This window comes from Mauremys reevesii, linkage group 4, assembly GCF_016161935.1.
Source record: "Mauremys reevesii isolate NIE-2019 linkage group 4, ASM1616193v1, whole genome shotgun sequence".
NCBI classification, from domain to species: domain Eukaryota; kingdom Metazoa; phylum Chordata; order Testudines; family Geoemydidae; genus Mauremys; species Mauremys reevesii.
The window spans coordinates 142,776,114-142,791,392 of NC_052626.1; the positions used below are offsets into that span (position 1 = coordinate 142,776,114).

Genomic DNA, 15,279 nt, shown 5'->3' on the forward strand with positions numbered 1-15,279 from the left:
GGGTTAGTGTGGCCACAAATCGACGGTATTGGCCTCCGGGCGGTATCCCACAGTGCACCACTGACCGCTCTGGACAGGAATCTGAACTCGGATGCAGTGGCCAGGTAGACAGGAAAAGCCCCGCGAACTTTTGAATATTTCCTGTTTGCCCAGCGTGGAGCTCTGATCAGCACGGGTGGCGATGCAGTCCGAAATCAAAATAAAAAAAGAGCTCCAGCATGGACCATGCGGATGTGATCGCAGTAAGGGCAGGCAAATCTGTTCTATCAGCGCTCCGTTACAGAAGACGAAATTCAAAATCATTTTTAAAAAATCTCCACACAGACGCCATTGCTGGAGCTCTTTTTTTATTTTGATTTCGGACTGCATCGCCACCCGTTGCTTTCCCAGAGGAAGGAGTGACTGACGACATTTACCCAGAACCACCCGCGACTATGATTTTTGCCCCATCAGGCACTGGGATCTCAACCCGGAAATTCCAAGGGGCGGGGGAGGCTGCGGGAACTATGGGATAGCTACGGAATAGCTACCCACAGTGCAACGCTCCAGAAGTCGACGCTAGCCTCGGACCGTGGACGCACACCACCGATTTAATGTGTTTAGTGTGGCCGTGCGCACTCGATTTTATACAATCTGTTTTGCTAAACCGGTTTATGTAAAATCGGAATAATCCCGTAGTGTAGATGTACCCTCAGTTCCTTTTCTACCGCCTTTGGCTTGAGTCGGAGCATCTAGCAGCACCTCTGTGCCTAGTCTTATTACCATAGTTTTCACTAGTTAGATTTAATTCTTGCTCTTTATAGTTAATTCTTTTCTCCTCTTCTTTCCCATTAAATTTATTTTATCTCTCAAAAAATTGTTTTTTCTTCAGACCAGAAGTTTAGGTTTCTGTTGTTAACTGTTAGAGTAGGCTATTAGTTTTTCCCCTTACAGAGGGAAACACTCCTCTGAGAGGCATCACTGGTTCCCTGGGTTTTAAATGCTGCCTCACCTGCAGACTTGCAGTACCTGTGTCTGACAGGCACTTGCAGTGTGTTCACTGCCTCGGTGAGACACACATACCTCAAAAATGCTCACAGTGCCACAACCTAAAAACCTGGATCAGGAAAGCAAGAGACCTACAATTTTAAATTCCGCCTAACGGAGAAGTCTCTCCAGCTGGCATCTGACCCTGAAGCATAGATAGACCCCACCTGTCAGCAATCCTTCCTCCATGGCTCAAACTAAAGATCATCCCTCTAAGAAGGTGGCAAAAAGTGGGCCAAAACTTCTCTGCCTTGGGAATCTGCCAAAAAATGGTGTTCCTCAAACTAGCAAACCCCATTGGTACCGAGCGCACCGGCCTTCTCCATGGCCGAAGTAGTGGGACCCTCCAGTACCGTGGGTACCAAAAGATCAAAAGACTCCAAGCAGGCTCATTCTGACACGGGCAGTAAGGGAAAACCGAAACCCCATGCTTTAGTGCCGACAGAGCTAATTAGACACCTGGCGCTGAGCGGCTCGGCACCGCTGCAGATCGTGGTGCAAACTTCTGTTGGTATAACGCAATCCGTGCACGCATCAACACCGTCAATCATGCTGCAACAGTCAGTACTGATTGCTACACCTTTAAAGGCACTGATGCTACTGGCACCACAGCAATTCCTGCACCAGAAGGACCTAATGATCACCTCGATGCCAGAATTTCCTATCCTGAGCACCGATGTCACTCAGGCATGTTTGGTACCGAGCCACCTCACCACTCTACCTCGATCTGCTCTCCCGTTCTCAAGTGATGAGGATGAGGACGAAGGGGAAATATACCGGTAATCGTCACACCATTCTTCTCCCATCTGCATGCCTACCAGACCAAATCAACCACCACAAAGGGGATATCATACTGAACCCAAAGATTGACTCTGGTATGGGCACCTTTTCCACTACACTGGACTTATTGGAGCCAATGGGTGGAATACCCCTCACAACACCACAAATCTCCCAGCCTACCCAGGTTGAGCGTGTCATTCACCCTTACCTTTGGTGCTGGGACCATCTGAGCTTCCAGAAGAGGTGACTGAAGAGAAGGATGAGATCTCTGAGCAGGAGATGGCACAAGCAGCCCACTTTTCATCATCTTCCCCCAACAACACTATCATGCCCCACCTTCCAATACAGGAGATGATTTCAAACAATTTCAAGACCTTGACAAGAGAGTTGCGAGCTAATTGGACGTTTCAGTGGAAGACGTCCAGGAAGCACAACATAAACTCCTAGACAGCTTACAGACATCGTGTTCCAAAATTGCTCTACCCATAAATGACCCAATTAAGGAATCAGTAAAGTCAATTTGACAGACCTCAGCAACAATCCCACCCATCTGCAAGAGGTCTGAAAAATATTATAGGCTGGCAAAGGGAATGGGGTTCCTCTTCTCACACTCCACACCAAATTCCTTGGTGGTGGATGCAGTTAACGAATGGGGCAGACAACAACACTGCAAAAACATGCCTTATAATAGAGATTGGAAGAGGCTTGACCTATTTGTCTGTAAGGCCTACTTCTTGGCGACTCTACATGTTAGGATCACCAATTTTGAGGCATTAGTTGCCAAACATGACCATACTAATTATTCAAAGCTATCAGACTTTATTGATTTTTATTCCTGAGGAGAAAAGAGAGCAGTTCATGTCCATTATCTCGGAAGGACACCTTATAGCCAGGACAGCATTGCAGGATGCCCTGGACTCCTCAGACACAGCAGCAAAGTCTGCAACCACTGTGGTAGTGATGAGAAGAGCATCTTGGTTACATCTCTCTGGGTTCCCCTGAGAGGTGCAATCGACAGTTGAAGATCTTCCATTCAAAGGGCCTAAACTCTTTGCAGCAAAAACACATGAGTCCCTCCACACACTCAAGGGCAATATTGAAGTCCCTGAGCATTTATACACCTAAAATCAAGAAAAGACAGGGCAGATATTATGCCTCACAGAGATTCCGGTCCATTCACTATATGCAACCACACAGACGATATGAACAACAAGGGCGGAGATAGCCTCCACCTCAGCCTGCTACATCTCAACAACCAACCTCAAGGCAGCAATTTTGAGACTTTGGTTGAGGGCCGAGACCTGCACATCATTCAGAATCACAAGATCAGATTGGACAAGTCCAAAGGCATCCTGATAGCCCCCATATGGCCTTGACAAATGTGGTTCCCTTACCTTCTCAGAATGGTGGTGTGCCAGCCACACATTCTTCCTTTTCTACCTCATCTCCTTTCTCAGGTCGCAGGCCATATCCTTCACCCAGACTTAGAAAGACGCCATCATATGGCATGGTTACTCCACGGCTCTGAGGACCTGAAATTACATGCTCAGAGGAAGTACAGAACATTTTATTAAATAGTCCCAGAACAACCACCCATCACATATATCTACAAATGGAGATGATACAATACCTAGTGCCAAATGAAACAGATCACAGCAATCTCTTCCTCGTTACCTTTGATACTGGACTACTTGCTGGAACTTAAGAAATCGGGCCTCTCCATGAGCTCAATCATGGTGTACCTCTCATCTATCACAGCATTCCACCACAAGGTGGACGACTTATCCATTTTTGTGCACCCAATCACCAAGCATTTTCTCAAAGGCCTCAGCAACATTTTATACTGAAGTATGAACTACTTCTCCATTATGGGATTTTAACTTAGTCTTCCGGGGCATCACTGGACTCCTGTTTGAACCATTAGCGACGTGCTCCCTCCTCACCTTTCAATGCCTCACAGAGTTTCTTGTTGCCATCACATCCGCCACCCACTATTCATAATATTCTTCACGGCACACCTACTATTCATAATATTCTTCAAAGATAGTTACCCTAAGACCTCATTCTAAGTTCTTACCTAAAGTTGTCTCATCATTCCATCTCAACCAACCCATCCACCTACCAACATTCTACCCAAAACCTCATGAGAATAGATGGGAGTCAACACTAGATGCCCTGGACGTCTGCGGTGTGCTAGCCTTTTACACAGACAGAACAAAGACGTTCAGGAAGTCTCCAAAATTATTCATCTCAATCACTGAACAGTCAAAAGGAGATGCTATATCTAAATAAAGACTGTCCAGATGGACTTCAGAATGTTTCTAATTATGCTATCACCAATATGATCATCAACCTCCAACGAGGATTCACACACGTACCACCAGAGCTCTATCGGCTTCAACAGCATTTCTTAACCATGTCCCTCTTATGGACATCTGTATAGTGTAAACTTGGGCCTTGGCCCATACATTTACACATTGTGCATTAGAATATCACATATCATCTGATGCACTATTTGATCTTACTGCATTATCATCTACCATGACTTCAACTCCGAAGCCCCTTCCCTCCACCGAAGGGCGCTGCTCTGAAGTCACCTAAAGTGGAGCACCCACAGGGACATTTGTCAAAGAAGAAGAGAAAGTTACTCACCCTGTGTAGTAACTGAAGTTCTTTGAGATGGTTGTCCCCATGGGTGCTCCACTACTGCCGGTTCTCCGCTCTACTTTGGTGTTTCTCACTAGATGCTCTGCAGCAGAGAAGGAACAGAGAGGGGGTTGGTCGCATAGCACCAGATAACTGCTTCAGGTGGTGCAACCCAACCAAGCACTGCTACCAGAAATCTCCAATTACAAGTGCAAGGGCACATGAACACCTAAAGTGGAGCACCCACAGTAACAACCATCTCAAAGAACCTCAGATACTGCACAGGGTGAGTAACCTTCTTATTTATATCTGTAGTGAAAAAAATTTGATCTCATATGAAACGGCCCCTGTGAATCTCTTTAAATTCTCTCCCACAAAAATCACTTGACTATCTCTTCATTTGTCCAAGTCTAGCTTGTTCACTTATTTCAGCTTGCCACAAGGATATCACCACTCAGAGCCACATTGATCAATATATTGAAAGCAATTAAATTAAACTTTGTTCAAACAAAACATTTGTAATGCAACTTCAATTTGAATACAACTTACAAAATTTAAAAAAATGTCATTTAGAACAGAAAACGGAGTAGGTACTGTCATCTATAATTTCTTGCTTTTTTCAAAAAGTAAATATTCAGAAAATTACAATTACCAATTTTTAAGAAGCATATAAACAATATACATGAAAAGTGGCTGTAATTTTGTATCTTATTTTTCATGTAATCCTTTCTGAGGAGACATAAATCAATTATTCTTTGAAATGAAACAGTATAACTTACCAAACCCAAAAAACAAACCCAAAGGGAGCACAACAGCGGCTTATCAAAACAATATGTAGGGTATCTGTACCTGTAAATCCTCCATACACCACACCACCATAGTCACTTGAGGATACCTTCCAACTCCAAACCATCACCTCTCTTGGAAGGAGACTCACATTTCTCTCCCTCCTGATCAGGGTTTTAAATTTAGACAGCTTCCTGCCTTACACTTTAATATCCCCAGCAAGCCAGTCTGCCTAAAGACAAGGTCCAATGCTTTGCTTTTTCTCTAAGGGCTATGAATAGTATGCTGTCAGCAGTTACAAGTTACCACACAGCTCTTTCTGTTGAAGCACATTTATACTTAAAAGTAAAAGCATAGGGGGATATAGTGTACTTAGATTTTCAGAAAGTGTTTGACAAGGCCCCTCACCAAAGGCTCTTAAGCAAAGTAAGCTGTCATGGAATAAGAGGGAAGGTCCTCTCATGGATTAGTAACTGGTTAAAATATAGGAAACAAAGGGCAGGTCTACACTAAGGGTGGGGGTCGAACTAGGGTACGCAAGTTCAGCTACGTGAATAGCGTAGCTGAACTCGAAGTACCCTAGTTCGAACTACTTACCAGTCCAGACACCGCGGGATCGAAGTCCGCGGCTCCAAGGTCGACTCCGCCACCGCCTTTTGCAGTGGTGGAGTACCGGAGTCAACCGGAGTGCGCGGGGAGTTCGAACTATCGCGTCTAGATTAGACGCGATAGTTCGAACTCCGAAAAGTCGAACTCACCGCGTCGACCCGGCAGGTAAGTGTAGACTAGCCCAAAGGGTAGGAATGAATGGTCAGTTTTCAGAATGGAGAGAGGTAAATAGTGTTGCTCCCAGGGGCCATGTACTGGGACCAGTTCTATTCAACATATTCATAAATGAGCTGGAAAAAGGGGTGTAAACAGTGAGGAGGGAAAATTTGCTGATGATACAAAACTTCTCAAGATAGTTAATTCCCAGTCAGACTGTGAAGAGCTACAAAAGGATCTCTCAGAACTGGGTGACTGGACAACAAAATGGCAGATGAAATTCAATGTTGATAAATGCAAAGTAATGCCCATTGGAAAACATCTTAACTGTTCATATAAAATGATGGGGGTCTAAATTAGTTGTTACCACTCAAGAAAGAGATCTTAGAGTCATTGTGGATAGTTCTCTGAAAACATCCATTCAATGTGCAGCAACAGTCAAAAAAGTGAAAAGAATGTTGGGAATCATTAAGAAAGGAATAGATAATAAGATAGAAAATATAATATTGCCCCTATATAAACCCATGGTATGCCCACATCTTGAATACTGCATGCAGATGTGATTGCCCCATCTCAAAAAAAGATGTATTGTAATTGGATAAGGTTAAGAAAAGGGCAACAAAAATGATTAGGGGTATTGAACAGCTTCCATATGAGGAGAGATTAATAAGGCTGATCCTTTTCAGCTTGGAAAAGAGACAACTTTTGGGGGGGGCATATGATTGAGGTCTATAAAATCATGACTGGTGTGGAGAAAGTAAATAAGTGTTATTTACTCCTTCTCGTAAGACAAGAACTAGGGGTGACCAAATGAAATTAATAGGCAGCAGGTTTAAAACAAATAAAAGGAAGTATTTCTTCACACAATGCACAGTCAATCTGTGGAACTCTTTGCCAGAGGATGTTGTGAAGGCCAAGACTATAACAGGGTTCAAAAAAGAACTAGATAAGTTAATGGAGGATAGGTCCATCAATGTCTATTAGCTGGATGGACAGGGATGGTGTCCCTAGCCTCAACCCTCTTCCCCCAAGCTCCCACTCCCTCCCTGTCTCTCCTCCCATCCCATTTTGTAGTTGTGCATTTGATTTCTCTTTCCTAAGTGTAGAAATTTGCTCTTATCTCTGAATTTCATTTTGTTGATTTAAAACCATTTCTCCAATTTAACAAGTTTGAATTCTAATCCTGTCTTCCAAAATGTTTGCAGCCCCTCTGAGCTTGGTGTCATCGACAAATTTTATAAGCATGCTTTCCATTATCCAAGTCACTAATGAAAATATTGAATAGTGCTGGACCCAGGACAGATCCCTGTGGGACCCCACTAAATACATCCTCCCGGTTGACAGGAAGCCATTGATAACTACTCTTTGAGTGTGGTCTTTCAACCAGTTATGCACCCATCTGTGGTAATTTCATGTAGACCACATTTCTGTAATTTGCTTAAGAGAATGTCATGTGGGCGTGTGTCAGAAGCCTTACTAAAATCACAACTGCAGCTTCCCCCTATCCACTAGGCCAGTGGTAATCAACTCAGAGATCTTCCAAAGGGTACATAAGCTCATCTAGATATTTGCTTAATTTTACAACAGGCTACATAAAAAAGCACTAGTGAAGTCAGTACAAACTAAAATTTCATACAGGCAAAATGAGAAAGTAAGCAATTTTTCAGTGTGTGTGACACTTGTATTTTTAGGTCTGATTTTGCAAGCAAGTAGTTTTTCAGTGAGGTGAAATGTGGGGTACACAAGACATATCAGACTTCTGAAAGGGGTACAGTAGGCTGGAAAGGTTGAGAACCACTGCACTATGCCATATCATGGACTTGAAAATTCTTAGTGGTTCAGGAGTTAATTTCTCAGTCTTGGGATTTAAGATAGTTTTGAGTCTAAGGCCTGGTCTACACTACGCGTTTAAACCGAATTTAGCAGCATTAAACCGAATTAACCCTGCACCCGTCCACACAACGAAGCCCCTTATATCGATATAAAGGGCTCTTTAAACCGATTTCTGTACTCCTCCCTGACGAGCTGGAGGCTGCCTCCCCCTCATTTTATCTCACTAAAAGTCAGTGTTTCTTATTCCAGCATTCTTTATTACTTCATCACACAAATGGGGGGACACTGCCACAGTAGCCCAGGGGGTTGGGGGAGGAGGGAAGCAATGAGTGGGGTTGTTGCAGGGGCACCCCCTAGAATGGCATGCAGCTCATCATTTCTGCAGGATCTCTGGGGCTCTGACACGGAGTGGCTGTGCTCTCTGGTTCTCTAGTACACTTGCCCCATATTCTAGGCAGGACTGACTCTATTTTTAAACAAAACATAAAGAAGGGAATGACCCAGGGAGTCATTCCCATTTTTGTCCATGCACCCCCAGCATGCACTCAGCGAGGCCAGCCAAGAGCACCCATGACAGCAGCAGATGGTACAAAAGGATTGATAACCATCATTGCCAATTTCCAAATGCAAACGGTGCAAAATGACTGATAACCATCATCTCATCGCCAGTTTACAATGGCAGACGGTGCAATAGGAATGGTAATCGTCTCTGCTACCTTGCAAAGGCAAATGAATGTTGCTGTGTAGCACTGCAGTACTGCCTCTGTCAGCAGCATCCAGTACACATACGGTGACAGTGACAAAAGGCAAAACAGGCTCCATTAACACACAGCCTTCAGAGTGTAACTTGCTCCAAGCTACACAGCATTGAGTGCTACTAGCTAGCCACTCATGAATTACACTGCAGAAGAACATCAGCAGATTTCCACTCCCAGACTTTCCCCCAGAAGTGTGCATCTTGTACTTCTCAGTACTCTCCTGAATAATACAAGCTCATAGAAAGTCTGTCATTTCATCTAAGGAAAATGATATGGACAAATCTTGATATCCCAAGCAATGGTTCCCAAACACTTAAATCCAAACACAAGGTTTAGATAAAACAAGAAGGTAAATGTATTGTGCATAAAAGTCAAGATAGAAAAGAAAAGAAAAAAAATGCAATTTAATACCCAATGTAACAGGTTAAGTGAACTTAAAAGCAAAAGGTTTTTCTGACCATAAGCTGTAGTAAATTTCATAGGCTGGGTCTCTTTGCAGCCTTGGACCCCTTAGTTCAGTGTCCTCCAGGTATTCATTGATGTTATCAGCAAAAGGATGGGAGGAGAAAAGGTGAAGTGGAGGGCATTGTCTCACATTTTTATACCACTCTCCCCTCTTTGAGGATTACCTCAAGCTGCGATGCAGGCAAGATGCAGTCTGTTGCCGATGTGAGGTATGAACCATCTCTGTGATGAAATGTACATTTCTTGTTTACACCTTCCCGCCTGCTGGTGAATGGCTGCTTTAACACGTTGCCCTGGCCAGTGTGCCTTTGTTTCTGAAAAACTGGTTTTATGCGTATTATCCAGAATTATAGCGTATTATAGTAACAATCATATAGCAGAATTTATAAATTAATATACAATGCTGATACACGTTTTACTCAGACAATAATGTTCAGCAGATTGTAACTTTTCAAATGATACTTCACAAGGCATACTTCGTACAAAATTTATCATAGTCCTATGAAATGGGTGAATATAGGGGTGCTGCTGCCAGTCCCTCTTTGAATCTTGTTAAATTCTTGACCCTTGGTGATATACTGTAACAATATGTTCCAGATAATAGCAGGCAATAGCAGATAATAGCTTCCAACTACAGTCTGTGAATAAACAACCAATATGAGGATTACATTAATGTTTATTCTGAAATGAAGCTAGTGCTGTGTTTTTTATAATCTATCTCCGTGCTTTTCTTTAACATAGGTTCTGGGCAATGCTGACATTTTTGGCTCATGTTATGATATTCGTTATAACTGGAATTGTGATAGCTGTAAAAACCTTTCCATATGTGACTATTCGTGATTTGTTTTATATCTTAACACTCTATCTTTCACTGAATCTTATAAGGTAAGGACTACTGTTTGCCCCTACGTAGAACAACCCTCTGCCCCATCCCCCTGCCTTTTTTAAATCATGATTGCACATATGGCTTTAAAAATATTATCTGTTTTATGATGTTTTAAACTGCATTGCGTTTTCTTTGTTTATGCAGGCACTGGCATGTTGGGGTGCTTTCAGAAATACAATTCTATGTTTATTTTAGATTTTATTTAACACTAACAGCAATGAATTCAGCTTCTAACAGTAATTGCTGGAATTACATTAATGCTTAGCATTTTGTGGGCTTGCAGGATAACCTTGTTAATAGGATTACTTTGCTAAATCATGGGCTGAGTCTGATCAGTTGCCTCACAGAGAATGTTTGAACTCTCATGGCCTGGTTGTATAAGAGGCAAAGAGGAAGTTCTACAAAATTTTGAATGGCAAAATTGTGTGGCATACAGCTTAAGTAATTCAAGCTGTCATCATTCTGTGGTTGAGTCTGTTGGGACAAAATATCAGATTTTATGGATAAAATCATATGGATTGGGAATGAACTGTCTGCTTCTATGGCTGCAGAAAGGAATCTGAAGGGGACAAATGCTATATCTTCTCTGAGTTTAGTTTGTGACTTGTGAGGAACTAGCAATTTTGGGAGCACTTTGTTCCAAAACCATGTCTTTTGCTCTGAGTAGTTCTTGGCTGGTGAAGGCCAGTGAGGAAGTACTGGGTCAGTTGCTAGCAAAGAAAGGCAGCATTTCCCTTAGAACAAGGACAGGATGACAGCTTCTCTGAAGGTAACGGCTGTGGGAATTTTGGTCAAACAGAAAAAACAAAAACCCCACCAATAGTACAACAAAAACCGCTGACAATCTGGCTGACTATCAGCCAGTATCCAAATTTGATTCTCAATCAAATTTATAGAGAAGTTTGCAGTAAGACCACTCTTACAGTACTTAAATGCCTTGGATCTACTTGACCCTTGGCAACCTAGGTACAGACCTGGATATGGGACAGTAAATGCACTATTGTCACTGGTTGATTTTGATCTGGTGGTGAATGAAGATCAAGTATCTATGCTAATATTGTTAGATCTATCAGTGTAACCCTTCTGCTCATCAGAGTTGGCACAACAAGGGCCGGGTTCAGTATCTAGGGGTTCTGTTTCAATAACACCATGCAAAATCGGCTCGAGCCCCCACCCAGTGACCTGGGACAATTACATACCACCCCCCTGGGTGCCTCTAAAAGGCAATACTTTCCCTCTGGCAAGCACAGAGTCTGAGTGTAGCAAAAGCCTTTTAATAAAAGAGGGAAATAATGCGGCATTATGTTGGGGAAACACCACAAACAGGATTCATAACACAAACCATGAGCAAAAGACCCACCCCCAAGTAAGTTTGGCAGTGTCCTTTTCCCCTCAGGGTCCTAAGTCCAGCAACCCAAAAGTCACCCCGCCCGCAGTTTCTGTCCTTGGTTAGTACAGCCCCCAAAGTTCAGAAGTTCATCTGCAGAGTTTACCTCCCAGCCTGGGTAGAAGTAGGGGGGGAGGTATGGGGGGAATCTTATATGCTCCGCTGCTCGGGTTGATGGCCGATTGCCTGGCCTCTCCGTGGGGTTCTGCTGCAGTCTTCACCACCAGCTGCGCCTCTCCACCAGCTGCACTGCTGCGCTATCCGCTCCTCTCCACTAGCCGTCCTGCTAGCCGCTCACTAACTTGTCTTCAGGCCCACCCTCCTACTTAACACAGATCTCTGTGATCTCAGCTCTCAGTGATTTTAGCTGGTAATAGGGGAGCATCAGTGCTGGTACACCACTAGCCTAAAGTAGGTCTAATGCTTAGACCTAGGTATTAGTGATCTCAGTTCTGCAGCATGTAACAAGACTGCTAATGGAGACAAAATTAGCTCTGTTATTACACAGGGGAGAGAGGAGGGGGTCAGAGTGGTGTTTGGGGCCCATACTACCAGCTACAAATACCTGCCCCCCACCTCTATCAAGTCACTGGGTTTTGGAGCCCATGTCGCTTGGCTAGCGAGTGCTACTTGGTTGAGGGCGAGTCCCTCCGGCATAAAATGCTAAGTACAGTTCTACTGTCCTTGATTCACATAACCAGGATAACAATGCTTTATTACTCCTGCCCCAATAACAAAGAGACTGGGGATCTCACAGCAGCTAAAGTGACCATTTGGGCAAGCAATCCCTTCATGCTAGGCAGGGTGGGTATGCCCATGCAAACGAGATCAGCCCCTGAAGTCCTTTTCCACAGCTCACCACCAGATGTCAGGGTAGAGTTCATTCTGACTCTGCTTACATCAGCAATCTTCAATACCATAGTTCGTGAGGTAATATTGATTCATTTGCACACTGCATCAAAAGTGGATGCTGTTGCTTTTGGGTGGCTCTTCTTTCCCAGCTTAATGTTACCGTTGGATGGTATGGGATTGTAGCTACTCCCACTAAACACCATTTGAAGTTCTTTAGTGTTTCATTTTATCTTCCCTCCTGTTCAACATGTGCATGGGATTGTTGAAGGGTTTGTATAAAGGTTTGGACTGCAATGCTTTCAGTATGCTGATGACACCCAGCTCTATGTCTCTGTCTCTGAGCATTGATATTTTTGCTCATTATCTTATTCTTTTATTCACACAGAGGTCTAGTTGTTTTGTTCTTGACCCCTCTTCTGAGCCGCCTTGGTTATGGATTTAACTGGCGCTGGGGAGCTGTTATTGTCTGGAGTGGAATGAGAGCTACTTTTACTTTGAATATGGCTCTTGGGATTAGCCAATCAAAAGATCCGGGTACAGCAGCAATGAAGAACATGGTAAAAAAAAAAATTTAAAGGGCTATCTACATTTTTTTCAAAACTTGTTCATAACTTGTACTAAATACATTTTGTTGGAATAAGTGATAAAAGAACTATAAGGACATTCAGGACCAGATTTTTCAAAGTAAGTGAGCCAAATATATTTGCATATGAGTAATCCTTGCATAAAATAACCAGCACAAGTACACACAGATTATTTAGTTACAGAAAATTAGCACTTTCAAATCTATTCATGCAATTATGAGTACCTAACTTTGAAAATCTAGTCTGACTAATTTTGATTCATAATAGAAATATGCATGTAGATGCTACTTTTTATATTTAAAGATGCATTGCAGTTTAGTTTGTTTAAATGTTTATATATAATCTGAATTTTCACATACTATACAATGGGTCAGTATTGTTTCATCAACATTTTCAATATACTTATGTAATTAGCACAGAAATATTTTTACTACAGTTAGCTGTCCCTCTTAGAACTTTAGGTGGATTCAGGTGCATCATGTGAGCCTTTGTGAACTAATCCATTTTCTGCTAGGGATGCTGTTATCTGGAACTGTGTTTGTTACAAGTGCTTATGGCTAAGATTTTTAAAAAAAAAGCATGCTTGAAGTTGGGTCCTAAATCCATATTTAGGCACTCTGAAAATCAGGCCAGTTATTTAGTTATCTCTGGAGTTAGGAGCCTGACTTTAGGTATTCACTTTGAAAATTTTCTCCTATATTCCCTCCTGTGAAACTTTTGATGATTCTGGAACTGGAGCCTCCATTGTTAGATGTCTCTCTATTATCTTGTATTTAGAAATGTGGTGGTACCAGAATTTAAGATATCAAAAATGAAAATCTCTGCCTCCATCATTGATGGTATCATTGCTTACTCCCATGTAAGATCTGAAACTCTCTCTGTTTCTATACCTCAGAGATCTGCTCTTCCTTTGCAGGAATTTTTTTCACCTGTATCCTCAGCTCTGCATGGTAGTAGGAGTCCTTCTCCAAGGATGTTTTTGCCTTCATCTAGGCAACCTCGGTGGAAATTCTTCGCACTTCAGATTTCATGCTTTATAGAGGTCTTGTTCCACGGATCCCATCCTTTTATGGCACCATATGCCTTATCTTATGGGGCACAAATGTGGCCATTTGTTGACCCTCACCTTTTCCCATCAGTTCCTTAGTCAGCTGAATCAAGTTGCAGGGGGAAATTGTTGCTTTCTGGGAATCCTGCTGGACACACCCCATTATCCTGTCAGGAACTCTTAAGAACTTGCATCACTAGGAATCTCAGAATGAGTAGGAAGGCCTTGTGGAGGAATATGCCGACCAACCTACCCCTTTATCCATATCCTCAGTATCACCTGATGAGGCTGTGACACCATCAAATATGTTAACTGTAGATTACTTCAGGACCTCCTTAAAAGGAGGTGGACATATTAGACATTCCTTTGGAATTGTCTAGTAGAGAGATCATTAATTGTTTGACTTTTTTGCACTGGATATCCCAGGATCAATTAGCCATGCCTATTAGCAAAGACATCCTTGAACTTGCTAAAAACTTGTGGCGGACTCTTGCTGCCTTGTCTTGGCTGTATCTTAGAGGGCAGATCTTGGGTACCAAGTTCCTCTGAAGGCGTTTGAGTACTTTTTTATACATCTGGTACCTGGATTGCTGTTTTTAAAAATGGCTCATGAAAAATTGAAGTTGCCTGGGCTTTCTAGTTGTTCTCCAAGAGATAAAAGACCTAAGAAGATGGAGCTTTGAGGGAGGAAGCAGATTTTTATTTATCTGCTTTCTTGCAGTTTTGTAGGCCAATTATCATGCCTTGTTGGCTAAATATGATTTTAGGCAATGGGACAATGGTTTACATATGTCTGAGAAGCTTTCTTAAGAGACCAGAGATGAGGACATCTAGGAGCCAGCAGGGAAAATGGCTGTCTAGATCTGGCGCTCCTGCTCAGCTTCACTAAAATTCACTGACAGCTGCTATTATTCTAAGGCCACAGCTTTTGTCTCAAAATGGTTCATCCTGCTTTTTAACATCTTAGTAGCAGATGGATCCATTTTTGGAACACCCTTTCCTCTCTTACTCTCTCACCACCCTCCGCCCCAAACTACAAGGAAGCAGAGGCTCTCTGACAGCCCTATGCAGGGCAGCATGACACTACTTGCAGAGGAGGTCCCTCTGCCTGGGCCTTTGATCAAGTCTATAAAATGCTAAAGCAGATATCTGAAGAGCAGATTCTGCTTAGGAAAATGTCAGAGGATATCTCTGAAATTAAAGCCATGACTGACGCACACCAGGTCACTTTTCAGGGCCTATCCCTCCAGGATTGGGGAGGCTGAGAATCACCAGAGTTAAAGGGAGCCAAAGAAGTTCCCACCTCAGTGCCGTATCCCCCATATCTGCCATCTTGTCAATATGTAAATTGAGGCAGACTGAAATCAACACACTACATCCCACTGATCAGGAACTCAGACCAGTCTTGGTGCCATAGGGGACAGTATCTATATTGTATCCTCTCACTGTGGCACCAGGGTTGA

General features: G+C 42.9%; 1 protein-coding gene across 13 annotated transcripts in view; it reads left to right on the forward strand.

Annotated features, from left to right (window-relative positions):
- Nucleotides 1-15,279, forward strand: part of LOC120405177 (sodium/hydrogen exchanger 10-like) — a 195,040-nt gene that overhangs the window by 46,967 nt on the left and 132,794 nt on the right. For 12 of the 13 annotated variants that reach the window (XM_039538539.1, XM_039538536.1, XM_039538534.1 and 9 more), the window contains 2 exons: nt 9,801-9,944; nt 12,570-12,741. The exons of the other annotated variant lie outside the window; for it this stretch is intronic. In XM_039538539.1, the coding sequence (XP_039394473.1) occupies nt 9,801-9,944; nt 12,570-12,741 (316 nt within the window). The remainder of the gene's footprint in view (nt 1-9,800; nt 9,945-12,569; nt 12,742-15,279) is intronic. 13 annotated transcript variants of the gene reach the window in all.